This window comes from Panthera leo, chromosome A1 (assembly GCF_018350215.1).
Source record: "Panthera leo isolate Ple1 chromosome A1, P.leo_Ple1_pat1.1, whole genome shotgun sequence".
In the NCBI taxonomy this organism is placed as follows: Eukaryota; Metazoa; Chordata; class Mammalia; order Carnivora; family Felidae; genus Panthera; species Panthera leo.
The window spans coordinates 226,885,678-226,913,596 of NC_056679.1; the positions used below are offsets into that span (position 1 = coordinate 226,885,678).

Here is a 27,919-nt window from a genome sequence, read left to right on the forward strand (position 1 = left end):
TGCGGCTCAGGTCATGATCTCCTGGTTCGTGGGTTCGAGCCCCGCTCTGGGCTCTGTGCTGACTGCTCAGAGCCTGGGGCCTGCTTCGGATTCTGTGTCTCCCTCTCTCTCTCTGCCCCTCCCCGACTCACATGCTCTCTCTGTCTCTCAAAAATGAATAAACTTAAAAAAAAATTTGTTTTAAGTTTCTTGTGTTAGCCCCGTTCAAGCAGTAAACTTACGTAATGGGTTTTCCCCCGCTCAAATATAGTTTATAATGGGATGTTTAGAGTTTTGTTGTGGTTATTATTTTTTTACAGGGGGGAGGCTAAAATGGAAGAGGTGTTACATGGGAGATAATTCTCTTTACCTAGTGAATTTTTTAAAAGTTTATTTATTTACTTGGAGAGAGAGAGAAAGAGAGAACGAGTGGAGGAGGGGCAGAGAGAGAGAGAGAGAGAGAGAGAGAGAATCCGAAGCAGATTCAAGCACTGTCAGAGACTGACTCAGGGCTCAAACTCACGAACCCTTAAGATCATGACCTGAGCTGAGATCAAGAGTCAGGCTAATTAACTGACTGAGCCACCCGGGCACCCCATGATTAATATTTCTATTTTATTCAGCGACTGTTGAGTTAGGCAGCTTGTACCCTTAGTATTTTCAAAATAGATCTATGGAAATGGCAAAAGTGTGGAATACTTGAAAATTATGGTTACAAAATTGCACCCAAGTTGCATATTATGTCTGCTTGTGTGCTCATTTATACGTTTACCTAATCTCCCTACCTAGACTGAATAAGTCAGAAACTACCTATTAAGTTTATATGCATCTTCTTAAAACCCCTAACTCAGTGCGAATCAAAATATCTAGAGGCACATGGGGCACCTGGGAGGCTCAGTCGGTTAAGTGTCCGACTTCGGCTCGGGTCGTGATCTCGCAGTTCATTAGTTCAAGCCCTGCGTGGGGCTCTGTGCTGACACCTCGGAGCCTGGAGCCTGCTTCCGATTCTGTGTCTCCCTCTCTGCCCCTCCCCTGCTCACACTGTCTCTCACTCTCAAAAATAAATAAACATCAAAATACTTAGCGGCACGGACCGTTGGAGCTGGAGCTGGAAGGCTGTCCAGATGACTGATACCTGGTTAGGTAGGGAGCTGGGTTTACCTAGGTAAACACGTGCTATCCGGTGGTGGTGTTGTCTTAACTTCATGTGGGAAGAGAAGGGGGATATTTTCGCATCTACAAAGTCGTTAATACAGCCAGATTTGATAACATATGTCAACTAATCAGTGTGAGCTACTATCTACTCCGGAATAGGAATGTGTAGATGACGTCTGCAGGCAACAAATACATAATTAAGAAAGGTTGAGAAGATTCCATGCAAACTGGATACTTAAATGCCCGAAGCAAGAAATGCGCACCTCGCTTTCAAAAGTTTCGAACCTTGGCGATCTCCACTGTTTCGGGCTCTTATATGAATATATTGAGAACCACACAGTCAGAGGACCTCAGAGACCATCCAAATCACACAAGGTGACCAGGCGATCGCTCCAGTATCCCGAAGCCATTTGTGCCAAGGAAGAAACTAGAGCCTAGAAAGCCTGCCGATTCCTCATCTCCTGCTCCTCGTGGTGTCACCTTGTCCGAACCATCAGTGAGCATCGATCCTGAGTGTTTATCCTCCTCTCTTCCACTGTGCACGCACACCTAGCAAAAGCGTATCTTGTTTGAGAAAGTCAACAGTGTGACCTGTGCCTCAAAAAACAGATTCTGTAGATAAAAACATATGGGAAACTCCCTAATACCATTTCCCTCTTGGAGATTTACAAGATACACCGGCATTTAAAGTCTTTGAGAAGCTATGTCACTTGAACAACAACAGAAAAGTTTACCTTTGATTCCTCAAGGTATTTACATGCCTAGAGCTTTTTTATGTATAGCACCTATTAACATCTGGGAGAAACCATGTTCCTAGGACATATTCAGAAACACTGCAGGAGTTCCTTAATCTCCAAACCTCTAGGGTATTTCAGAGTAAATTTCGGAGTTGGTAATCACCAGTTTAGGAATTAGGGAGAGAGTGTTTTCAGGGGGGTCATAGGGAATTGAAAGACTTAATGCATTTAGGAGGGTCCTATTAAAATAAGACCCTGTTTAATAGGGTCTTAAAGGTAGGAAGTAAATGAAACAACATGGTCTTGAAAAAAGATTTTTAGGGGACACCTGGGTGGCTCAGTCGGTGACGTGACTGAAGCTCAGGTCATGATCTTCAGATCCTCTGTCTCCCTCTCTCCCTGCCCCTCCCCTGCCTCGCACACACACTATCTCTCTCCAAAATAAACATTAAAAAAAATTAAAAAGAAAAGACTTTTAGTCTAGCGATTCTGTTAATTATACTCAAAGGCACAGATAATAATTTTTTTGAAAAAATATCACAATAGAAAGAATTTATTTTTTAAAGTTTATTCAGGGAGAGAGAGAGAGAGAGAGAGAGAGAGAGAGAAAGAGAGAGAGAGAGCACAGTGGGGAGGGACAAAGAGAGAGAGAGAGAATCCCAAGCAGACTTCTCACCACTAGTGTAGATCCCCATGTGGGGCTTCGAATTCAAGAACTCTGAGATTATGACCTGAGCCAAAGTCAGATGCTCAATTGGCTAAGCCACTCAAGTGCCCCAGAAAGTTTTTTCAAATGCAACCCACCTAGACAATCCAAAAGGAAAATGTATCCAGTAGAATTTTACCTAAGGCTCCAAGGAACAGAACACTACTAAGATGTCACCTGGCAAAAGGAATAATTAACCAACCCCAGCAGTCTTTGGGTTCATCTCAGGATACTTGCTTTTATATATTTGTGCCCCAGTATGCTTTTGCAACATTCCTTGTACAGTTCTCATTTGAAAAGGGGGGAGGGTTTGCTTAAAGAATCCATCATTTTCCTTGTCGGTTTTTTCATATCTCATTAATCAATTTCACATCATCTTGACTTATTTTCACTTAAAAGGAGTTTAAGAACCACAGAGGGGTTAAGTGTTAAGGGAATTCTAGCGTAGACGAAAATCTGCATCTAGTTTTTGTTGCTGTTGTTGTTGTTTTTCAAATACAGAAAAGGCCGCCTGTTCAAATAGTGAACAACAGTGTTGAGTAGGTTGTGATCAGATTTTAGTGTCCTTGAAGACCAGTTTTTTTTCCTACCCTCCGGGTGCCCACTGCATTTTGCTATTTGGTGGGAGGAGCTCCACATCAGTGACCAGACTTCATGTTGCCATTAGCATGCCACAGGGAAACCGGTCAGTGTTTCTGTGCAAAACAGGAAGAATCCAGCTTCAAAGAGGAACAGCTCCTTGCAGCAGTGTGTGATGAGTGAGGCCCGGTGAATACAGTTTGGACCAGACCTAGGTCCAGGCACACGACAGTGTTACTCAGCCAGGTAGCACAGAGCACATACACTGTGTCTCTAGTTCCATTACCTCAGAAAATATAAGCACAGCAAAGAACACAAGAGCACACCTCCTAAAGCACCGAGGGAATTCTGTCCATTTCTATCGCCTCACCTTGTGCTCAAGCAGATGGCCTGTGTGTTTCTTCGAAGCCCTAGGACAGTGCAGTGCTAAATGCAACCTGAACCCAATTCCAAGAAAAGAAGACTGGTCAGTTCCAAACCCTGGTATCCAAATCTTCAGGCCATGTCCGTTTACATTTTCAAAAGTTTATTATAGGGTTTGTAGCAAGCTCTACAAATGTGTTATGCGCATCACCTTCATGGGAGAAACAAACTGTACCCTAAGAAGTGATCTGCCGATGGGCGGGGGGGGGGGGGGGGGGGCGGGGGGGGGGTGTCAGCTTTTAACCACAGCTCATTTACAAATTACAGCAGGTAGTAAAGCTGGGAAAATTGATCTTTCAACTGATGTAGCACAGTAAGCAAAAGGATTTTCTGTGGAAGGAGAGCTGTTGATTAATTAGGGTGAGAAAGGAGAGGGAGAGAAAAGGCGTTTAATTGCAACACCCCCAAAGCCCCGTGAGCGCCCTCCTGAGGCCGGTCAGCTTCCTGCAGTTCCTGGCTGGTTTTCTCAGAAAGTTCTCTGCAGCTTCACTTCCGCCTTTCTGTGCATCCCCGCTGCGGCTGCCTTCGTTCAGGGTCAGGGCTGGACCCGCGGGAAACTGCAGGTTACACTTCCAGCCTGAGCCGTTCCGCTTTTGTCCAGGTCTCTACTGGGGGTAAAATACATGTCCTTTGAAAATGGGTTTTGCTGCCCCAGAACGGGCTGGTTTTCCCAGGACCCTCCCCAACAGGGCCTTCCTTCCTGAGACCATTAAAACTTCCCAAAGTGCACACACCACATTACCCTTTGCTTGAGAGAATAGAGTTGTGCAGTCGCGTGGCCTCCATCTACCTCCCACGGGATTTGGTTCTCACCAGTGTAAACAGATCCTGGTGATATTTCTGTTTATTCCTACAGAGATTTGCCATCCGATAAGTGTTAGCTAAGCAAACACATTCGCTTTGCAGAGCCGAATGCATCACTGGTTAGCAAGCCTTCTCCCACTTAGAGAACATTTTTCCCCCTGTGGGCAGTCACCCCACTCATTGTTCAGCAGCCAGTGACAAAGAAAAGCAGTGACAGCAGATGAAGGGGAGAGGACTTACTGCCCCACTCAAGAGTGAACGGGCAGGAAATGCCATGCTGGTGTCCCGAGGCCACCCAGCTGGCCGGGCCACCAAGTGTCACCTGCAAACTTCCAGGGGAAACTCACTCGGGACTGGGTTTCTCAAGTGAGGAGCTGAGGCAGTGAAGGTGGAGAGCAGCTCTGGGGTCCCTTCTTGCACATCATCTGTTCTGCCATCTTGTAAATCTGATCTGGCCGCCTGGCCCTTCACCTGGCGATCCTCCCACCCTGTGCAGTTCAGACCACTTAGCCTGTTTTACCTTCAGGGAACCATGGTGCTGGATGCCCGGTGGTCCCACTGGCCCCGATCCCCTGCAGTCCTTACCGGGCTGCCAGCGGACACGGCCCCTCAGGGGTGGGGATCCAGGATCCTTAGATGTTGGGTCCATGGCTGAGAGAGTCTAAGGGATCCTGGCTCTGACCATATGTCTCTCCCTATCTTTATTATTATTTTTTTTAATGCGTACGTATTTTTGAGAGAGAGAGAGCACAGAGTAGGGGCAGTGACAGGGAGAGAGACAGAATCCCAAGCAGGCTCTGGACCGTCAGTTCAGAGCCCGATGCGGGGCTCGAACGCACAAACCGTGAGATCGTGGCCTGAGCCGAAATCAAGAGTCAGACACTTAACTGACTGAGCCCCCCAGGCGCCCCAGGGTTATGTTTCTCTTTAGACTTAAGAACATCTACTTCTCTTTTGTTTGGGGCTCCATTGTAATTAAGTATTGTTTTATTCTACATGACTTGGATCACAGATGGTCCCAGGTAGAGTTTTCAGCTTGTGCCCTCCAGTCCCCAGTGCCCGGCAGTGACACCTGCTGCTCCTCAGCTAAAAACACCCCCTCCTTGCAATCAAACCGGTATCGATTGACAACCCGGATAAGGCGCCACCCCCAGGGAAACTGACGCAGGGATGTGGTGCCGAGGCAGATGAGATACATCTTATTTCTTGCATCGAAATAAATGTTGGTTCCTGTCCTTCTTTCCTGCCGCCAACGCCATGAGTCTTCGAACCCCCTTCCCCGCAGCCCTGTGGCCAGAGGTGGGCTTCCAGTGCGGTTCTCTTACCATTTCAGTCCATTACACACGTCCCTACCAGATCAGTCCTCATAGACTCTGCAGGCACAGGCTCGCGTTCTTGCCTATTGCCTGTCACACCCAACCCAAAGCCCCCTGTCTGGGATCACGTGACCCCCCACCCGACCCAATTTCCCTCCACCCTCCTCTCTGCACCCCCCAGACCCTTCCTCCCCTGTCTTCTCCAGCACACAGCAGGCCGTCTTCCGCTGTTCAAGTTTGTCTTCCCACCGGTCTGTGCTGTACCGCCTTTGAGAGCTTTAACCCGTCTTTACTTCCTCCGGATTGTCATTGTAACCTCCTTGGAGGCAGGGATCTCCTGGGAAATCCCTTTAGTACGCTGCGTGGCACCAGGCACATGACGGCTAATGGACAAATACGTGTGAGTCAGGAGATGGCCAAACAGGCCAGCTCCAAGCAGCACCTGCTGGCACAGATTTACTGGAGTGAAAGAGTTCCGAGGGCCCCAGCTGGAGCTCTGGGGAGATTTTGTATAATGAGGTATCACTGAAAAGTGTGAACACGTAAAGCCAGTGCCTCCTTGCACATGCCATGTACGTTTCCTTCTGAAGACTCAGATTAATGAAGATAAGTGTTGAGTAATGAGAAGTTTGGCTGATTTTGCTTAGTTACTGCTGCTTTAGGCCATGTGGCTGAGCTTACTCAAAATTAATTTCCACTCATTTTTTTATTAAAAAAATTGTCTAATGCTTATTTTTTGAGAGAAACAGAGAGAGACAGCACAAGCGGGGGAGGGGCAGAGAGTGAGGGAGACACAGAATCCGAAGCAGGCTCCAGGCTCTGAGCTGTCGGCACAGAGCCCGACACGGGGCTCGAACTCACAGACGGAGGGATCATGACCTGAGCTGAAGTCGGACGCTTAACCACTGAGCCACCCAGGTGCCCTTTCCGCTCATTTTTTTTTGAGCAAGGAAACCATATTGATAAAAAGAAATTGAGAGGCAGCAGTGGGTCATGAGAGCTGGGGAACCTGGCTGGGCAGCGAGGGGACTTGGTAAAAAAGGCACTCTGGGAGCTGCTTCTCTGGATCTGTATCTTTGCATTTCCCCCCGAGATCACAAGGCAACTACCACGATTACCCTTCTTGCTGCCCCTCTTCTCCCCACCAGCTGGAGAGTCATGAGATCACGGGCAGCTTGGGGCAGCATGGTCACTTCTAGAAGAGTGAGCTCATCAACCCACCCAGAGCTCAGGTCCCTCCACAAACCCCACCAGACCACGCTGACGGGCCATGTGGATGTGGCCTAGTGGATCAAGGAAGTGAGCGTTGGCCTGAATCTGTCCTCAGGGCTGTGGCTATGGTAAGAAGCAAGTCAATTCCAGAAGATATTTAGACCTGCCACAGGTCTCTAGGACCGATTTTAGTCTGCCCTGAACCAAAAATGCGTCTCGAGGTCCCACAGAGCCCTTGGAGGTCCCTGATGTGCCAGGTGCTGGGGTTTAGATCAGGGCAGACATCCAAACCATTGTCTCGCCCAGTGTTCTTATTTGGGGGAAGAAAAGAGGGTTGGTGATTTGTCTCCTTAGATACCAGCTACTCCCACACACACGATCTCAGTTAATCCCTAAAATCTGACCTGCAGGAGACAGATTGGGGTGAGCATTCCTATTTTACTCAAGATACTGAATCTCAGAGAGGCGAAGTCATGCCCAGGATAACACAGCACTAACCCAGATCTGAAGTGATGGTCCCCATGCTTTCCAGATGACTCTGCGGGTGGGAGACACCAGAGTCTCAGTTCCACAACTGAGAGCTTGATGAGCTCAAGTAAATCATTTTTCCCTTTGAGCCTCAGTCTCCCCCTCTTTTACAAGAGCCAAGACTCCCTACCTTGGCTGGCTTTTCAGGAGGCTTAAATGAAACGTGGTGACTCCAGAGAAATGCCAGCACAGACCCCTGTTCCCACAGCTAGAGAGCTTCATATGACTCTGCTGATCTATACAGGGATGAATAGGAAAATGATTTTGAATTTCTACCTAGCAGTTCCTTTCAAATGCATTTTACAAAAAGAAAGGAAAAGGAAAGAACCAGTGAAAACAGATTTGTGTCTCATTCCAGATATATTTTAAGGCTGTATTCCTTTTCAAAATTTGCAGCCAATGTCAACAAATGCTTAGTTTGTCTAATCTTTTTGTGGTTTGCATAGAAGGTGGATTGAGTGTTTTTCAAAGTTGGGACTTCCTGTTTTTCCCTGATCAGTGTTTTTCTCTTAATTCTTCCTTTTTTTTTTTTTTTTTTTTGCATCAGCCAAGAAAACATGTAATGCAGTCATATGGAATTAGTCTTAAGTTCCATATGCATTTGACAGGATTAGAAATTAGGTGATATCATAGTTTATGTCCCATTTTATCTACATAGTATATGTTCATCTTCGCATAAAAGGGAGCAATTATGAAGAAATATGTTTTTTCTTCTGTAGAAATGGTCTTTTTAGAAAGACCAAGGGGAAAATCTTATTGCATTTGAACTTGTGAGGAAACAGCATATTCTGCATTGAGCAATTGAAAGGCATCGTAAAGCTTACTTTAAAACAGATTAAAATATACAGCGTAATTAATTTTACACAATGAGAAAAATCTATTACCATTCCAAGTCGTTGTTTTTATCCTTGAAGCACAGTTGTTAAAAATCTGCACCTTGCCATTTAGAAACTTAACAAATCACCTTGGGAGAGGCCCTTTTACTCTCAGTAAAATAAGAAGAAATATTTAGTTTGGTTTATTCCTTAGTATTAAGGAGAGGTTATGAAGCCAGAATACTGAGCACCTCAAAAATTTTCTAGAAGGGGAATGTAGCTTTTTTTTTTTTTTTTTTTATCACTGCCACTGTGGGAGCACATCATGAGTTTCGAGTCATTTACCTGGGGGGGTTAATGCGCTGTGAGAATATTAAATCCGCGTTTTCAAGACTGCATTGAAGCCATGAGGAAGCTCAAGAGTGTTAAGACAGGTGTAACACTGAACTTGGAACAGGCCTTCAAGTCTTACAGAAAGGCTGTCCTGTATATGCCAGTGAGGTTGATGGAGTTATACCCGGCGTCCAAGCTCCGTCTTTCGCTTTTTCGATTTTTGCACAGCTGTTTAGGGCACATTCCGTAATACCTTGGTTCTAAAGTTCCCTTTCTGACTCATTTGGATCGATTTGAAGTCTCCCCTCTGTTCCGCTCACACGGCGGTGGTGCTTCGTTTGCACCTGTGCACTTGTGCGGTGATCGTCCTTTCGTGTTTCTCCCCCACGGCCTTTTGACTGTCTTCCCCCTCAGCACTTGTCGCGTCTTTGGCTCCTCGAGTCTGTCCTCCTCCCTGCCGTACAAAAGCACCCGAATCCTTACCACAGTTCATCAGCGAGTAACTCTTCTTATAAGCCCCCAATTCGAAGCTTTTTGAGGGATGCAAAGGAAAGATCCAGGTGCCTGAATATCCGAATGTGAGTGTGGTGTTTGCCCGGCACGGTGCTCCTTCTGTTCAGTGTATGTGACATGGTGGCCGTAAAAACTTCACAGCCTGTGTGACCACTGAGTCAGGTACGTTGGTCAGTCAAGAGCAAGTTGTCAGGCAGGTACACCCCACTCACTAAGTATATTTGAGTGAATGAAATAGTTCCGCGAGTAAATAGATGGTGGAAGATAAGCCTGTGCCAGGAGCCGTTATGTGGCTGAGAACAGTTACTGAGGGTTCCCGGGGAAGAAACAATGACCTTGGTCTCAGAGGATGGGCAGAAGGTAGCAGGCAGAGTTGACATTTCAGTTGGGATTAAGAGCGAGCACAGCGAGGAAATTCAGGTGGGGGTCTTACCAGGGGAGCACTGATGGCCTCTTGAGTCTGTAGGACCCCAAGAAGCCTTCTCACACCCTGCAAACTGGGTTAAACGCCCTCTGCTCTACTGGCACTGGGTTCTAAATGTCGTTTTACCTTTTTGTAAACAAAGTGCGATTTAGGTGTTAAAGTCCAAAAAGGGGGAGGTAGGGTCACGAAGGGCTGAAACAAGCCGCGGCAGGAGGGTGAGTTGAGCCAAGAGAAGATTCCTCTTTTCTCCTGCTCAGAGGTCTAGATTTTGGATTCTGGCAACGGTCTTGTGGCCAGCACACGGCTTCTCGTACGGAGCCTCCTGTTTGAAACCATCGTAAATCGTGGCCTTTTCAAGCAAAACGAACAAGGGGAATTCTTCCACGTGGTATCGTCACAGGTGACCACAAAGAGCATGACAGAAACAGGTCAACATTTGCAGGGTGACTGTCAGCTTGGCACCCTAAGGAATCGGCATTTTCTTTATTTTGTGTGAATTAATGAAGTTGCTTTTTTTTCTTCCATTTGAAGCAATGCAAGTAACATATGCTCTTTGTCATAAGTAGGACAGTACGGATGTACGGATGTGTGTGTGATGTTACAAACGTTCCCCTTCCCGCGCCGCCCCCCCCAATCCTCCCTCCTCTAAAATCACCAGGATTGACCGTTGGGGAGACATTACTCTTCAGCTTTCTCTCTGCTCCTATAAACGTATTTACGCCTTTTGGGGGGTCTTTCTTTTTTATTTTCTTTTTTAATTTTTTTTTCATGTTTAGTTATTTTTGAGAGAGAGAGAGAGAAAGTGAGGGGCGGGCGGGGAGGGGCAGAGAGAGAGAGGGAAACACAGAATCCGACACAGGCTCCAGGCTCCGAGCTGTCAGCACAGAGCCCGACCTGGGGCTCAAACCCACGAGCCACGAGATCACGACCTGAACTGAAGTCGGACGCTTAACCGACTGAGCCACCCAGGCGCCCCTTTCTTTTTTATTTTTTAATGGGATAAAAATATCCCATGTTGCTTAAGGTGCAATCTACCTCTACTTAACACTGTGGATGGGCCTCTTTCTAGTTCATTATGTCTAGAGCTGCTTCCAGTTCATGCTTTATGATTGCTGGATAACATTCCCCTATGTGCATGTGCTGTAATTTGGTCTTTCCTATATTGATGGACAGATTGTTGTCACTTGTCAGTCATTGCAAAGAATGCTTGAATGAGCACCTTCATATGTGTGGCATTACTTACTGGTACTTCTGTTCGGATAGGTTTCTATAGAGGGATTACTGGATCAGGAGTTGGTATACTTTTAATTTTAATACCTGTTGACATATTCCTTTGCCACAAGATTATAGCAGTGTAGGGGCACCTGGGGGGCTCAGTTGGTTAAGCGTCCACCTCTCGGTTTCGGCTCAGGTCATGATCTGATTTCACGAGTTCGAGCCCCGCATTGGGCTCTGTGCTGACAACGCGGAGCCTGCTTGGGATTCTCTCTCTCTCTCTCTCTCTCTCTCTCTCTCTCTCTCTCCACTCCCCCTGCCCCTCTCTCGTTCACACTGTCTCTGTCTCTCTCAAAATAAATAAATAAACTTAAAAAATTAAAATTGAAAAAAAAAAGATTGTAGCCGCTTACATTGTGGCCAGTCCTGTATGAAATTTCCCATCGGGCCACGTCTTCATCAGCCCTGGATTGTGTCAGTCATTTAAATTTTTTTATCTGATAGTAGTCTTATCGTTTTGATTTTTATTTCCCCGACTCCTGTTGTGGTAGAACATCTTTTCATGTGTACATGCTCCGTCAGCCTTTCTTTTTCTGTGAGTTGCCTTCTCTCTGGGAACTTTCAATATCAGGTAAGGGAAACATCCCCTCACTAGCCTTCTTTAGTGCATTTTCTTGGTTATCCTCCCATATAAAGTTGAAAATCATTTTACCCAGGTCCAAATGAAAACCCGAATCACTGGAATTTTTTTTAATATTTATTTATTGGGGGGGGGGTGGGGAGGGGCAGAGAGAATCCCAAGTAGGCTCTGCGTTGTCAGCACAGAGCCCAACGCGGGGCTTGAACCCATGAGCTGTGAGATCATAACCTGAGCCGAAACCAAGAGTGGACGCTCAGCCAACTGAGCCACCAAGGCGCCCCTCAAATCACTGGGATTTCAACTGAAACTCCGTGAAACTTACCCCATGAATTCTGAAAGACCTCTGATAGGTTTGTAACATTATGTCTTTTCATCAAGGAACATAGCTTGCCTCTCCATTTTTTCAGGTCTTAGTTTATGAACTTCAGGAAAATTGTTTGGTTTTCTATATTTAGGAACTATACTCCTTGTTGAATGTATTACCAAGAATTGTATAGTTTTGTTTCTTTATAATGGGAGAGGGGCAGTTTATTAGTCTGATATTGGTCTAATAAGCTTACTAATCTAATAAGACAAAGATTGTACCATTAGAAACAAAGAGAGGAAACAGGCTTTTCTTTTTTTTTTCTCAACACTGTACTTTTAAATAATAAATATATAGTAAGGAGTTTCATTCTTCTATCCATTTATGTTCATATTCTCCTAAATGATGGTTTAAAACAACAATTTCAGGGGCGCCTGGGTGGCTCAGTCAGTTAAGCGTCTGACTTCAGCTCTGATCTCACAACCGGTTTGTGGGTTCGAACCCCGCATCGGGCTCTATACTGCCCGCTCAGAGCCTGAAGCCTGCTTCAGATTCTGTGTCTCCCTCTCTCTGCCCCTCCCCTGTTCATGCTCTGTCTCTCTCTCTCTCTCTCTCTCTCTCTCTCTCTCTCTCTCTCTCCACTTCAAAAATAAATAGACATTAGAAAAAATTTTTAATAAAATAAAACAATTTCATTTTCAACTGCTAAGACGTAGCAGTTGCCCTATATAAGTGCTTCTGGCTTTGGAATCCCTGCTCTGAGTGGAACTCTCAGAGGATTTTCAAAGGCTTAGATAACCCCTTTTGGGCAGCACGTCTTTGGGGAGCCTTCACTCTCTGTCCTCGGTTTATACCTGGACAATTACATTACCCTTTCACTGCCAGAAAGATGAACAGAAATTGAGGAAAAACCCCAAGCGCACCACATATGGAAGATTCCATACCCTGGAGCCACTGACAGTACTGGGGGCAACCGGTAGAACTTTCTGGAGGCAGGTGCTGCCACAGTCACTGTCTCGCTGTCCGAAGGGACAACATCACAGATTTTTCCCTTTGGAATCACTGGGGCCTTGACCAAGGCTGTGCTCCTTGAACAGATAACCCTTCCCAGGCACTCACAGGGATCTCCGCGGAAGCTTCCCAAGCTCCCTTGCAGTCTGTTGCCCAGACTGCTGATCGGGCCTGCGCTTTGCCACCGACAGCGGCATCCCTCGATGCCAGCAGGCTGCTCTTGACTCCTTTCAAAGAGAAAAGCCTCACGAAGTTTTACCTCAACCTCACATACCTTTTATACGCATGCTCTCCAACTCCCCAAACCAAATAGCCATTACATAAAAATAACGATTTCCTTCGGTCATAATTATTTCCAGTAGTTAACTGGCTGGACAGGTAACCACACATTTCTGTATGAGGACATACCCACTCCCTCCCTGCTTTGCTGAGAGTGGAGAGGTGTCCCACCCCCACCCCCGCACCATTTTCAGTCTAGCCTTGAGGGACGAGAGAGCGCTGGGCTAATGGTCTCACTGCCTTCTCCTCTGAGCTCTGTCATACACCAACCACGAACCTTGGGCAAGTCCTGGGATCTCCTTGAGCCTTGGTTTCCTTTTCTACACAGCAGGAAGTTTTAATACTTGCCCTGTTGTTGCAGCATTGTTGGATAAAACCAGCTGTGAAGGGGGCGCCTGGGTGGCTCAGTCGGGTGAGCGTCCAACTCTTGATTTTGGCCCAGGTCATGATTTCACGGTTCGCGGGTTTGAGCCCCACTGTCAGTGCAGAGCCTGCTTGGGATTCTCCCTCCCTCTCTCTCGGTCCCTCCCCCCCCCAAAATAAACATTGTTTAAGAAACTTGTGAGAGAAGCCAATAAGATAACGTACGAAGGCGCGTTCAAGCCTACCATACTGCATATGTAAGAGGCTCTTCTTCCCGTGATCCATAAATGTGGCCTGCATGAATTATAACGCGCCATCAACAAGGATGCCTCTGTGTCTGCGGCATCCTTCCAGGGCTCTGAAGGCCAAGTGGAGAAGGGCACAGATGTCTCCTTTCACTGGGGCCCCTTTGTCCCCCTCGTGCATGTAGGTGAAAGGGCTAAAGGGGACAACTCTTCATACCACTCTGATTTCCAGAGGTGTAAAACCTGCATTACAGCGAATCTGGATTTATCGAACAAGGCTGAGCATGGGCATTGACCCTCTCATGCATTGTTTGTATGAAGTAGTAAGTTAGAAAAATGTATTTTGTTCTTCTCGGTTTAGTCTCAAAATTTTCAAAACACTGTGATTTTTATCCACGTTATTCTGTAACCCATTACTTTATCATATTGGGTGGAAAATGCTAGGCATAACTCGTGGTTATCGTTGCGAAGAAAAATACATTCAGGGTAGTATATAATTCTTTAATCCCTGCTACCCTTGTGGACACCATTTGACTCTTTCCTGATTTGCTTGTACTACAGCGATAGCCTTTGTCCTGTCCTGCATTGTGTTCGAAACAGATGAGACAATAATACTTCACGTGGGATACCATAAATCAGGCCAGTAATTTAAACTAAGGACAGCAGGGGCACCTGAGTGTCTCAGTCAGTTAAGCGTCCAACTCTTGATTTCAGCTCAGGTCATGATTTCATGGTTCGTGGGTTCGAGCCTCGCCTTGGGCTCTGTGCTGGCACAGCGGAGCCTGCTTGGGATTCTCTCTCTCTCTCCCTCTCTGCGCCCCTCCCCCCGCGTACGCTCGCTCGCTCTCTCAAAAATAAATAAAATTTCAAAAGAGAAACCGACACTAGCGGTGGGGACATGGGGAGGTGATGGCAACCTTGCTTGCCCACAGGAGGCAAACACAGAGGACAGCTTTATCTCGATTAAACATCGCCTCCTTGTTGGGATCCCTTTCTCAGTGTGTGCGCTGGGTATGTGGGGGTGTCGGCACTGGCATAGAATTACCCGTGGGCTGGACAGACTAGCGTGTTTGATGAGCAGCTTTTACTCTCTCGCTCACCTCCTAAAAACGACCACATCCAAAGCCCAGAACCTTAGAAATCTTTCACCAAACTTGGCGCGTGCCACTCTATGAATACCTACGGCGAGTCAGAGAGAGTTCGTCCCGCGGAACGAGTTCGTCCCGCAGCTGAGAGGCGCGTGAGGATCTTGGAAAGGTTGAAGATCCTGGGCTGATGCATTAACCTATGTATAAAAGAAGCCATAAACATCTTTGCCCACGTCTCTAGGAGGCCCCCGTCGAGAGCCTCTTGGCATTTCTGCCACCCTGGTGAAGGTCGAGCCGGCACCTGAGTGTTGTGATCTGGCACGTGTGCTAGGGGCTTGAAGGCTTCCTTGGTACCCTCCGCCGTGCTACCCTTGTTTTCTTGACGTGGCCCAGATATATGATGACGCTAGCCTCCCTCCGTTCATCCTCCGCCTGTACCCTTGTAGTGTTTGTTACCCATTACCGCGTAAAAATCAACCTTTACCTAAGGATCTTGGGGATTTCTCGTAAGAATGGTCTTTATCCAGATGTTCATGTCAGCCCTTGGCACCAACTGCAATATCTAAGAGCGAAAGAAGGGTTGGTGTCGGTATGATGGAGTGTGATGGTTAGGATCATAGCCCCGAGCTTAAGCTGTCAGGACTCTTCTCCCAGCCCTGTGTCACCCTGGACAAGTGACTTAGCCTCCCCGTGTGCCAGTCTCGTCACCAGTGAGCTGGGAAACAATAGAGCCCCTCTCATAGAGCTGTGGGGAGAAGTAACAATCTTGGAATCGTATGTGTACAAAGCAAGCACTCAGTAAGGGGTAGCTGCTAGGATATTACCATCGTCATCATTATCATGTTCATTGGGTTTTATAAGGTCCAGATGCAAATAGGCACTCGTTCTCCATTCTGTTAGTATAGAGGCGTTTAAAAGGACGGGAATGGGGGCACCTTCCTGGGTGGCTCAGTCGGTTAAGGGGTTAAGCGTCCGACTTCGGCTCAGGTCATGGTCTCACAGTTTGTGAGTTCAAGCTCCAGCACAGAGCCTGGAGCCTGCTTCCAATTCTGTATCTCCCTCTTTCTGCCCTTCCCCCACTCATGCTCTCTCTCTCTCTCTCTCTCTCTCAAAAATAAAGAAAACATTTAAAAAATTAAAAAAAAAAACTGGACGGGAATGGAAGGTGATGGGTGATGCTTCTGAATGTTGCAGCTGAGTCAGAAAAAGGAATGGAGCTTCTGAGCTGCACAAAGGTCCTCAAACAAGTTTAAGGTGCTAGAACGGTCAAGGGAACAGCCTTTCATCAAGCAGGAACAGGGTGTGTATGCCAGCAGGGACAGAGCAAGACCATGGCAGCAGGTTATGTATGTAGACAGGCAGAAGGTATGGATGGTTAGCAAAAAGACTTTCCAGACCCCAGGGTTGACCTTCTATCCCAGCCTATTGTTCATGGAGTTGTGGGTTTTGTTTTTTTTTTTTTTTAAATATAAAAGCATTTTAAACTCAGCTCTGAAGCGGAATGGATATAATCTTGAGGTATTAATCAAGAAATATCGTCATCTGGGGACCATATGTAACTTTATAAGTATAAAAAAGTGGAGGAAATACAGGAATTTCACTAACAGTAAAGATGTGAGGTCAAGCTGAGGAATAAGTAGTTAAATGGCACAGGAAACTTTGGTTTTTTTTAAGTACACTAGAATTCTGTAATAATATTTCTTCCTTGTCCAGCCTCCCGCCATCTTGAATGGAAGTTAAATTAAGCCAAGTGAAGAAGCTTCGTTTTTAAATGAAGGATCAAGATGATTTGAGGAGGGTCCTACAACACTAAAGTAGATCTTTTATTTATTTATTTTCTTTTCTTTAATGTTTATTTATTTTTGAGAGGGAGACAGAGTGTCAGCGGGCGAGGGGCAGAGAGAGAGAGACACAGAATCCGAAGCTGGCTCCAGGCTCTGAACTGTCAGCACAGAGCCTGGCGTGGGGCTTGAACTCGTGAACCGCGAGATGATGTTCTGAGCCGAAGTCAGGACGCTTCACCGACTGAGCCACCCAGGCGCCCCTGAAGTATATCTTTTAACGAGCTAAGATGTTTCCAGTTGAGAGGCCAAAAAGTAAAATGTTTTTTTCTGCTCCCTTTTTTCCTTTACCTTTTTTCTTGAAGAAAGCAACAAGAGAAAACTGAGTTAGCCACACTTCATATCTGCTTGATAGTTTATCTCTGTTCTTTATAGAAACTCTTCTGCAGCCATGGGAAGTGACAGAAAACGCCCATGTCATATTTTGGACTTGCCCCGTCTTGTCTGTGTGTTTTCAGGAAGCACTAAATATGGAGGGCACTGCACAGAGCAATGACTTTGACTGCTTAACGAGACCAGACCAGGCTTCATTTTACTGCAGCTCCCTTTAAACCACAACCTCATGTGTGGGTGTCAGGTTCTTGGCTGGAATGCCAGCTAAACAGAGCGAGGGTGTCTCATTTAGAGTGGTATATAGATCCTTGGGAAAATAAAACATGGCTGGAAAATTACCGGGAAGACAAATGATCTAATTTAACCCAAACCACTTTTTAAAATACAGACGAACAGAACAATAACAGTGGAAAATTACAGGAACCTAGACTCTTTGAGAGGATTGAAATCCAAGGATGCTGATTATCCATGCCACCGAGAGAAGCTATTCCCACAGGTAGCTTTGCCTACACGTATGCTTCTGAATTTTCCATAGTTTCACAAACACATATTTTCTGAGGACCCTGGGTTTGAGGAGGATTTCTAAGCTGCATCTGTTGCGACAATTGTGAGTTTGCTTCGTGTCATAAAAGGTGTAACAGGGTCATTGGAGCTATAGACCAAGTAGTCTTTCATGAAAAAGATTAGTCTAGCAAAACAGAATTGTGACCTAGCCCAGTGTCCCATTTGTTTTTCTAATCCAGGATGAGGCAAGTGAAGGAAGTATCCACCTTACCAAAAGTAAAAAAAAAAAAAAAAAAAAAAAAAGTATTTTAGCATTTCATGTAATAATCTCTTGCTATTTTAGGGAATGATACCAGTTTCTGACTCAACACCCGTTTGTAGAAGAATTTGAAAGCTCTTTCTTTATGAGCAACATGACCATGGGTTTACCATGTGGCCATGAATGTCACTTCTCAGATCAGGTTCTGACAGGGCCTTGGCACTTCTGGAATCGTGTGGCCTTCTCTCTGGATGCCTTGTTGCCTCTTCAAGCCCCCATCGTTCGAAATTTGGAGATTACTACTCCGGTTACCTGTCTGTGGCACACCCAGCTCTTGGCACGGTTCCTCTCCCGCTTCACCAGGCTGCGGGCAGAGGTTCTTTTGCCCTTTGACTCTAAACTCCTAATCTCCTTCTCATGGCAACTAACTTCTGTTTCGGGATTTGACTCTGTAGAGGCACAGTTTGTCCTGCATCCCAGATGACATCCACGGGATGTGAAAGAAGGGAGCCGGAAAAAGATCTTTGCTTAAACTTGACACTTAAGAGGCTAATTATGTGGCCCGAGGTTGCCTTCTGTTTATGTCCGTGTGTCTGCAGTTCAGCAGGCCAGCCTCTGTCCGATACCTATGGGGTGCCCCGTGAGGCATAATAGAAATAACAGGGGAAGGCCTTACCCATCTCTTGAGAAATGTCAGAACTACAAGGCTGTGTGCAAGCCACGGTCATCAGTCTGCATCTTCTAAGTACGTAGATTCTACCAAAAATAGTTTTTATTTACCCAGAAACCCAAACCTACAGCTGGAGGGGTTTGTTTGTGACCATGCTAGGTGTACAAGTGATGCACGTACAAGTACGTGCAAATAAACATCCGTGCGTTCACCTGTGGATTTTCAAGCGTGTGCTGCACGTGCTGAATGGATGGAGGAAGACTGGCGACAGGTGAGCCCTGTCCCTGCCTCGAGTAGTCAGGTGAACAGGCAAGGGGTCTGGGAAACAGGCAAGCACAGTCCACACCAGTGGGGGAAGTTGTGAGGTCCAGGGGCCGTGCAGGCCGCCGTGGAGCACAGAGGAGAGGGGTAGGCTCCAGGGACAGCCTCCCAGAAAATGTGATTCCTCAACTGATGATAAGTTTACCAGGTGAGTGGGGTGGGACGGGGTAAAGGCGATTCTGTGCAGAGAAAAAAAGCTCGAGCAGAGGCCCTGAGGTGAGAGAGAGCGTGGTATATCCAGAAGACTACAATCGGTTTAGGCTTCATGAAACACACAGGGCAAGAGGGAATGCCAAGCGGGATCAGATCATGAATGGCCTTTGTGCTTGTTCACTCGCTGCCCGGATATTTATTGGATGCTGGCTAACCACGTGCCAGACGCGGTTGCAGACACTTTCAGCAAGGTTTGTGGACATCGTGGTCTGAGTACAGGGGGCAGCCCTGAAGCACGTTGAGTGCACATCCTAGCAACTCGGATTTTTACGATCTGACCGCAGTGTAGGGGATGGGAGGATGGCTTGGGGCTGGAAGACCGTCGGTGATTTGACGCAAGGCATCGCAGTGGGGCTGGAGAGAACTGGGCTGGGGAGGGTGGCTGGGGAAGGAGTAGGGATGGGACCAAGCAATCTGTGCAAGTGAGGGATAAAAGGCACCCGGGGAGCTCGCTCCTGGGGCTCCTGGCTGGGAACCCTGGGCGCATGCATTCACACGGGGAGTCTGAGAGGAGGCGGGTCTGTAGGAGCCCACAGAGTCTATAGATGCTGAACTCAAGTTTTGGCAGTGTGGAATGTGAGGTGCCAGTGAGACATTCAGTGGAGATGAGCGGGTTTGGAGCTGAAGAGAAGTCTAAGAAGTCTAGAGGGATCGATCTGAGGATCCTGAGCAGACAGAGAGTGTCTGGGACTGGAGGGGGTGGGAATCACTGAGCAACAGCGAGAAGAGGTGAGGGGCCTGGACGAACCCCTGGGACACCAATATCGAAGCGACCACAAATGGAGAAGCACCGAGAGAAAAGCTGAGGCAGAAGAGAGAGGAAGGAAACCGGAAACCACAATGCCCTTGAAGCCAAGTGGTGGGGGAGGCATTTCAAGGAGGGAGTGGCACCAGGGTCAGGTGAGGGGTCAGAAGGGTCAGGACAGAAAAGGGCCAGTTTGGTTTAGCAGGAAGAGCGTGTGCAGGGAAGGGGGCAGAAGACAGAAAACAGGACCCAGCAGGTGCATTCAACTAACCATTGTTGGTTGACCACTTGTACTATGACCAGACCATGTTATGACTGTGGTTCTGGGATACGGATAAGGTTCCTGCACCTTTGCAGCTGCTGTTCTAACAGGCTGAGGAGTAAATGGGAAGCACAAAAGTGGAAATGATGAAAGCAGGTAACACTTTTTAGGAGTTGTCTATGAAAGGAAGGCAAGAAAGAAGGTGGTAACTCGAAGAAGCGAGGAGTCAAGAGAGGGCTTATTTTTAAGATGGAAAACACTTATGTGTGCGTAACTGTTGATAGGAAAGAGCCAGTCATGTAGCAAAGGATCAGACAAGCCCAAGAGGAAGATGCGGGCTCCTGTCAAGGTCAGAGGGGACTTAGTGCAGAGCCCAGGTCGATAGTCCTATAGTCACCCTGGTCAGACTGGCCTTTCCATTGTAACAGGACAGAAATGGTGAGGAAGGGTTTGGGCAGATATGTTTTGTTGAGGTTTGTTTTAGGGAGAGAAGCAGTAAGAAATCTCATTTCTGATGGATTTCATGTTCCAGCTGAAGCAAGAGGTGAGGTTCTCTGCTGAGTAAGAGGAAATGAGGCAGGACAGAGATGCTTAGCAAGGAATCTTGCTGTTCGATTGCCATAAATGACTGCAGGATCGGGGTGAGTTGGTGACTCTCGGTCTGAGAATCTCAGTCTGCAGTATAGAGATGTTTCTGGTCTCTAGAGCCTGAGTTTAAAATGTCAGCATCTCTTTTAGGGTTTAAGGGTCTAAGACTGTTGGTATCAGGGAGATCACATGTGGGATTTGTTAGCCAGTTCCCTGGGGGTTGTTTTGTTTTGTTTTTGTGTTTTACTTTTTAATATCCTGTAGTTTTGATAACTTTCTGGGAGGAAAAAAATCAGGCAACGGAACACCATGAACCTGGCAGGCCCTGGGAAGATACTAAGACACAAAGGAGCCACTGAATGCCTTTTGGACCCAGACCCGTTTTTAAGTCACACGTTCCATGTTGCTGAGCGTCCACCGTGCAGAGACCACGGGTCGAAAGTGTGAGGAAGGCCCCGGGCCAGGCCATCTGGGTCCAGGACCAGGCTGTGATTGAAAGGCAGCTTTGTACTTACAACGGGTTGGAATCCTGTTAGACCGGGCCCTGATCTAAAGTGAAGTGTCTTTGCCGTGGAAAGCTCATGAACGTTTAGGAACTTGCCTTTAAACAGCAGGTGAACCTCTGTCGTTACGACGGAATTCTGACTCAAGGTCTAGTTCATCCCAAGGCCAACTCAGACACCACTTTAGCTGAACTGCAAGACCATGTTGAAGTCTACTTGCCAGCCGTAGCAGCTAGCTAGCTCTTCTTCCCGGTCTTGGCTGGAGATAAGAGCAGCACTCGGAATGCCCCGGCCAGAACGGTACCTGTAAGCGAACTAATGCTGAACTGCAGTGTAGTTACAGCACCTGTAGCACATGGAGAGCTTGCCCCCTCCTGGATGTGTTTAAATTGATTTCTGGAGTGCTCCAGGGCTGACTCTTGGACCCCGCTTTATCTATAGGCTATCTAGATTATTTCGTTCGGGGTCGTGCCTTTAAATACCGTCCGTAACTGACGGCCTCCAAATGAGGGTCCACAGCCCAGGTGTCTGCCGTAGACTCCAGACTCACCTAGCCAGCATCCTTACGTGATTTGTCCATTTGGAATTCTAATGGGCATCTCCAATCCAACGGGGGGACACCCAGATGGAGCTCTTGCTTTTCCTTCCCCAGCCTTCCCGCCTCCCCAGTCTCTTCATCTCAGGAAACAGGTGCACCACAGGACCAGTGGCTCAGGCCAAAAAACTCAACGGTCGGCTTTGATTTCTCCCTTGTCCTCATGCCCACCAGGTGGTCCCTCACTAGATCCATTTGTTTTATCTCCAGAAAGCTCTCAAGTCAATCTGCTTCTCCCCATTTCCACTATCCCGCCCTGGCCTGAGCCATCGCCGTCTCTTATTTGGATTACCACGGACTCTTGGCTTTGAACTTCTGCCCTTCCCTCTCCAGTCCACCCTCATCCGCATAGCCAGCCTGAGCCTCTGTCCTCCCTCTGCTCAGACCCTGTAATGGCTTCCCACCGCTCTTAGAACAAAACACCTGTTCCTCGCCATGACCCGGAATGACATCAGCGTTGCCTAATTTCCCAAACTCCCTTTATCCCCCTCCCCACCACTCTTACTGGCCTCCTTTCTGTTCCCTAAAACACCAAGCCCTCCTGCAGCCTACGGGCTTCCTCCAGCTCTGCATCCAGCTGGTTCATTCTTATTCTTCGGCCTCCATTTGTCACCTCCTTGGAGGGGTTTCCTTGTCTAGTCCTTCTGAATAAGCTTCTCCTAGGAGTCCTAGTTCATTAACATGCTTTGTTTCTTCAGTACCTAGCCCAGTAAATGCTTGTACTGCTTTTATATGTTTTACTTCATTCTTTTTTTGTTGTTGTTTATTTATTTATTTTGGAGGTGGGGGAGGGGCAGAGAGAAAGAATCCCAAGCAGGCTCCATGCTGTCAGCACAGAGCCCCATGAACTTGAACTCACGAACCGTGAGATCATGATCTGAGCCAAAAGCAAGAGTTGGACGCTTAACTGAGCCACCCAGGAGCCCCTCGTTTTACTTCCTTCTTTCAAACAGTTACCGAGATTACCTATCATGTGATCCCCTCATGTGGCATGTCTGGGGATGTATAGTGAGCCAGAGAAAGTTCTCTGCGCCCTGGAGCTTACATTCAAATGGAGAAGATAGACAGTAAGACAGATAAAAAGCAAATAAATTATATAATGTCAGGTAAGGAATGTGCTCTGAAGAAAAATGGGGTAAGCAAATTGAGACAGGTGAAGCCAACAGCAGGCGGTGGAAGGATAGGGAAGGATGAATTACGGGAAAGAACACATCACAAGTAAGTGGGCAGTGGGTATTTCGTTCAGATCGGTGTTGAAGAAATAAACTATTTTCGAGAAAGTGAATTTTGAGCCGTATCTCACTGCCTAAGTTCCAGGAGGATTAAAAGGTAAGTGTACAAATGAAACCATCAACCAGAGTAACATTCTAGTTACTCCTCTAGTTACCCAACCTCTGGATGGGTAAGAATGGCCAAGTCCAAAAGTATGGGAAGAAACTCCACGAAATGATTGACGGACTACCTATAACTCCTTATCTGGGGTATCAAAAGAAAATCAGGAAGTTAGGATGTGAACAAATTGAGGGAAATACTTGAGATAAATGGGAACCATAAAAAGGCTAATGATATGAATAGAGCACATGCCCTCAACTGTAAAGTTCTCTTTTCCTTGTGTTTTAATGTTTCTTGAAATTAGAAGGTTTTTCATTCTCTGTGTACATTTAATGCGGTCATGAAAAATGTTGCATCAGTGGTATATCTTACAAGTAATAGCATCTTATCATCAAAATGCAATTTTTTTAAGTTCATAAAAATTCATAGGAACATTAAAGTTCCTAGTAGAAAATGCTTCCTTCATTGAACAGCCATCTGAGAGTTTATGCTGTAGTGAGGGGGCAGGTAGACAGTGGTAAACAAACTAGACAAGTGTGAAGTGCCTTCTCGAGGCCAGTCGCTGCCTGGTGTCCTATATACCACTTACATCCAAACTAAGATCAGCCGGGTTGTTTCGGCGAGAGTAAGTACCTTGGCCAATGCCACTCAGTAGTTAAGTGAGACGAGCGCGTCCAGCTCGAAGTCGGTGTGGCTCTAAACCCTGTGCGCTTTCCTCAAATTACTGTGATTGTTGACTAAGTGGGGTGTTCACACTCAGTCTTGCTGACAGAGCTGTTGTCCCCTGTGCCCTCCCTGCCTGTCACCTCCTCAACCCTAGATTTAGGACTCTGTCAAGGAACTGTTGGCGGCAATAGAAAGCATGACAGCGGGCGCCCCAGCCAGGACTGATGTCTTTTTAGCAAAGAACGAAGTCTCGCCGGGGCGCCTGGGTGGCTCCACCGGTTAAGCGTCCAACTTCGGCTCAGGTCATGATCTCGTGGTTCGTGAGTTTGAGCCCCACGTCTGGCTCTGTGCTGACAGCTCAGAGCCTGGAGCCTGCTTCGGATTCTGTGTCTCCCTCTCTCTGCCCCTTTCCCACTCGCGCACTGTCTCTCGCTCTGAAAAATAAACGGTAAAAAAAAAAAATTGAAAACAGAATAAGATTTTACCAACAAGACACATTAAAAAAAAAGTCTAAGTCTACATTATTTACATGCCCTCCTGTATGCTTTTTAAACTTGTGCTAAATAATATATATCATTTAAATGTCAACGAACATTTTTAGCAATAAAACAATGAACAATTCCCAGCCATAGATTTTGGGAAGGACGGGAAGAAAAAAGAATAAGCTGTACGCTGGTCTCAAAGTCTGAGGGAAACATCATGAGAGCTATCCCAAGTTGGGGGTCTCTGGAAGCAGAACTCACGCTGGGGAATTCTTGTGCAAGTGATTTGTTGGGCGAGCACTCTCAGGGAGAGGGGAGGAGAGTCATGGGGGGAGGGGAGAGAAGGTAAGCAAGGAGGTTGTCTCCACTGGAGACTGGCTTCCACCCGACCCCACAGGGAGCTCTGGTGTATGATTTCTATCCAGAGCAACCCCACCCTGCGGCAGGGGACCTGATCTTTTCATACCCCTGTGTCAGCCAGCCATTGTCTGCGTGCCACCTGGGGCTCTAGTGTGGCTCATCTAACCCAAAGTGGCTGGGGGCAATTTTCCCTGAGGGGGAGGCAGCTTTGAGCCATTAATGGCCAACTTCCTGCACCTAGGGACCGGTGCGCTACCCAGCAGAGGGTCTGAGTAGGACACACAACAGCATCCACTGCAGAAATCCAAAAAAGATTTAATTTGGAAGATCATTGAGTGATAGATTGTGACACATAACAGGACCCTCTGACTAGATGTGCTATTAAACACAGGATTTGTTATCAAGGAACTTCTTGATTTTTAATTTGCGTTAAGGTATTAAAGTATTACATCAGCTTTGCTAGAAGGGAAATTTCTTCTAAGGAAGGCATCATGGCAGGTATGTTCCACAAAGGCTAAGAAGGTTTTTATGGAAAATTTTAAGGTATTATTGGGGGGAGAAAAGGAAAAGAGGATTAGGCATATAATTGGAAACAGGTTTCAAAAACTAGCTTATATGATACCAACCTTGTCAGAAGAATGACACTGAATTCCTACAGCAAATAGATATTTTTCTTCTAGATTTTTCTAAAACTATTTTACACATTGGTATTTTCCTATAAATACATTTTTTTTTTTTTTGCTAACAGTGCTTTGCATAGAATGTTCAAGTATATGATGATGGATACGTGTCATATATATGTGTGTGTGTGTGTGTGTGTGTGCGTACAGCATTAGACAAATATATTTGTCAAAACCCCTAGCATGTACAGCCCAAGAGTGAACTCTAATGTAAACTATGGGCTTTGAGTGATAATGATGCATCGTTAGAGGTTCATGGATGGTAAAAATGCACCACACTGGCACAGGATGATAGTGGGGGATGCCGTGTGTGTTGGGGCAAAGGGACTACGGTAACTGCACATTCTGCTCCATTTTGCTGTGAACTTAAAACTGCTCTAAAAAATAAAGTCTATTGTTCTGTGCTGAGCTCAGCCTATCGATAGTAATGCCAGGGGCTAGAAATGCCTTGAAGGCACTCACCTGGGTCCCAGTGAACCTCCTCTCCCCCTTTGAAAATCGGCATTACTACTGGGCCCACCCTTGTGGATCTTATTATGATTGCCAGACGCCCTTGAGCAACAACCACCAGGAAACCTTGAAAATATAAAGGTTTATGACTTACCAGACCCGGAAATTGCACAGCACACCTGAGGCTATCCAGTGAGGTTGAGATGTTGTGGGGGGGAGAGGGGGAGCGTGCCTGCATCCATGGGCCTGGGATTCTGCTTTTATTGGGGTCAAGCGAGGGGATCCAGGGTTTCACGGGCTTATTCTTAATTGGTGAATTTAAGACATAAGGGCAGGAATTTAAAGCATGGGGAAGAGAAATGACAAGTGGCCCAAATGGTCAGTTATGAAATCAACTAAGATCTCTGAAACAGAAGAGCCTTAGTGGTGGGGAAGGTGGTCTGGTTCTTTATCTATTCCTGTGGCTGGCAATGTGTTTATTCAAGATAGTTTTCTTGGAAGTGGACGATGCCTCTTTGAAAGAGCTGTCTGGGCAATCGAAGCTTACTGTGCATGCTTTTACTACATCTGTTTCTATATGTATAAAACTACACAGCTGACTCTCCTGCTTAACATTGCCTGTTCCTAAAGAGCAGGTGATGTCCTGGTGACATTTTTAAAAAATTTTCTCTCCACCTAGGGATGCCTGGGTGCCTCAGTCAGGTGAGCATCGGACTTAGGCTCAGGTCATGATCTCACGGATCGTGTGTTTGAGCCCCACATCGGGCCCTGTGCTGACAGCTCAGAGCCCTAAACCTTCTTCAGATTCTGTGTCTCCCTCTCTCTCTGCCCCATCCCCATTTGTATGCGTGCTCTCTCTCTCTTCTCTCTCAAAAATAAAGAGGTACACATTTAAAAATAAATAAGTAATAAATAAACAATAAAAAATTCTCCCCACCTAGACATCCATTCCCAGCATCCCTGGTGTAATTTGTCTAGCAGGTGGGAAAGTAAGTTTGGAAATGCCATGCTGACAAGGCCACTGGTACCTCAGAGGGTCCATCATGGAGGATGGTTAACATGATCAGAATATTCTGTGACCACAACTTCTTGAGCAAGCAATATCCAAAACCAGGGTATTTGGTTTAAAGGTTTTCTTATATTTGTTTGCACAGAGTTCAGGAACACATTCCAAGCTCAAATACAATAAGAATCGGGTAAATAGCATCCATCAAGGATATAATCTGTTCCTTCAATACTTTTGTTCATAACATAGAATTCGCCCTGTTCAAGGAAGGATACCTCCATAACACGTAGACGGTTTTTCAGGTTATGGGTGCACATGCACGCATGCGTGGTCACGCACACGCGGGCATGCGCACACACCCCTTCCTTAAAGAAAAAAAGAAACCATCGCCCACCCCCCTACAAAGTGGCTGACTCATTTCCAGAATGCCTGTCGCCGTCATTGAGATTCAGCCTACAAGTAAAATGTAACCTGTTGAGGTTTTAGCCAAAACTTCTTAGAATCATCTTCTGATACTAACATAAAAAGCTTATTGGGTTTTTCTCTCCGACTTTAACCCCACCGGGCAGGGATCTCCCCTACAAGAAGGTATTTCAAACCAAAGCTAATAGGGATGAAAATGAAAACTAATAACCGTGATCAAATTACAGTGAGATTTACCCCGTAAGCTGCTTAGCGTTTCTATAGAAACGTATCTGCCAAGTTTCGTCTTGGAAGTACGATTCCTGGGAGATGGGACCACATCTCTAACGTGGGTTGTCTTCCCCCCTCCACAGGCCTTGAACCGGGGCATTGCTGCTGTTAAGGAAGATGCGGTGGAAATGCTGGCCAGCTACGGGCTGGCGTACTCACTCATGAAGTTCTTCACGGGTCCCATGAGTGACTTTAAAAACGTGGGCCTGGTGTTTGTGAACAGCAAGCGAGACAGGACCAAGGCTGTCCTGTGCATGGTCGTGGCCGGTGCCATCGCCGCTGTCTTCCACACCCTGATAGGTAAGGCTGCCGACCACCCTGTCGTCTGTTGTTCCTTTCCATCGATTCGAACACTCGCGATTTCTTTGGCAATTACCAAGCATTTGTCATGAAAAGTTTCAAGGGCTGAAAGGAATGGAGTTTGTGTTCCTAGCGCAAGAAACGAAAATGTGTTTTCTCTGGGAAGCCCTCGTTGTAATAATTCCTTGACTCCCAAACCCTGGGTCGGAGAGCAGGTCATTTCCGTCAGTTCAACTAAATGGCCTGTGCTTCCTGAGAGAGACACGTTACTACACAGACTCAGTCTTCAACAGAAAAATAGAACGGTTGTTATGTAGGATTAATGCTCGTCGGCAGTGAGAACAAATGAGATTGTTGAACGTATTAAAATTAACTTATTTGAGGACCTCGTTATTCTATCATATTCAAAGACAAGACTAAATACTTTGGCATAACATTCTTTCCATG

The 27,919-nt window shown here is 46.5% G+C and overlaps 1 protein-coding gene across 1 annotated transcript in view; it reads left to right on the plus strand.

Annotated features, from left to right (window-relative positions):
* Positions 1-27,919, plus strand: part of ANKH (ANKH inorganic pyrophosphate transport regulator) — a 136,824-nt gene that overhangs the window by 53,505 nt on the left and 55,400 nt on the right. Inside the window, exon 2 of the mRNA XM_042952958.1 lies at positions 27,256-27,472. Coding sequence (XP_042808892.1) covers positions 27,256-27,472 — 217 coding nt within the window. The remainder of the gene's footprint in view (positions 1-27,255; positions 27,473-27,919) is intronic.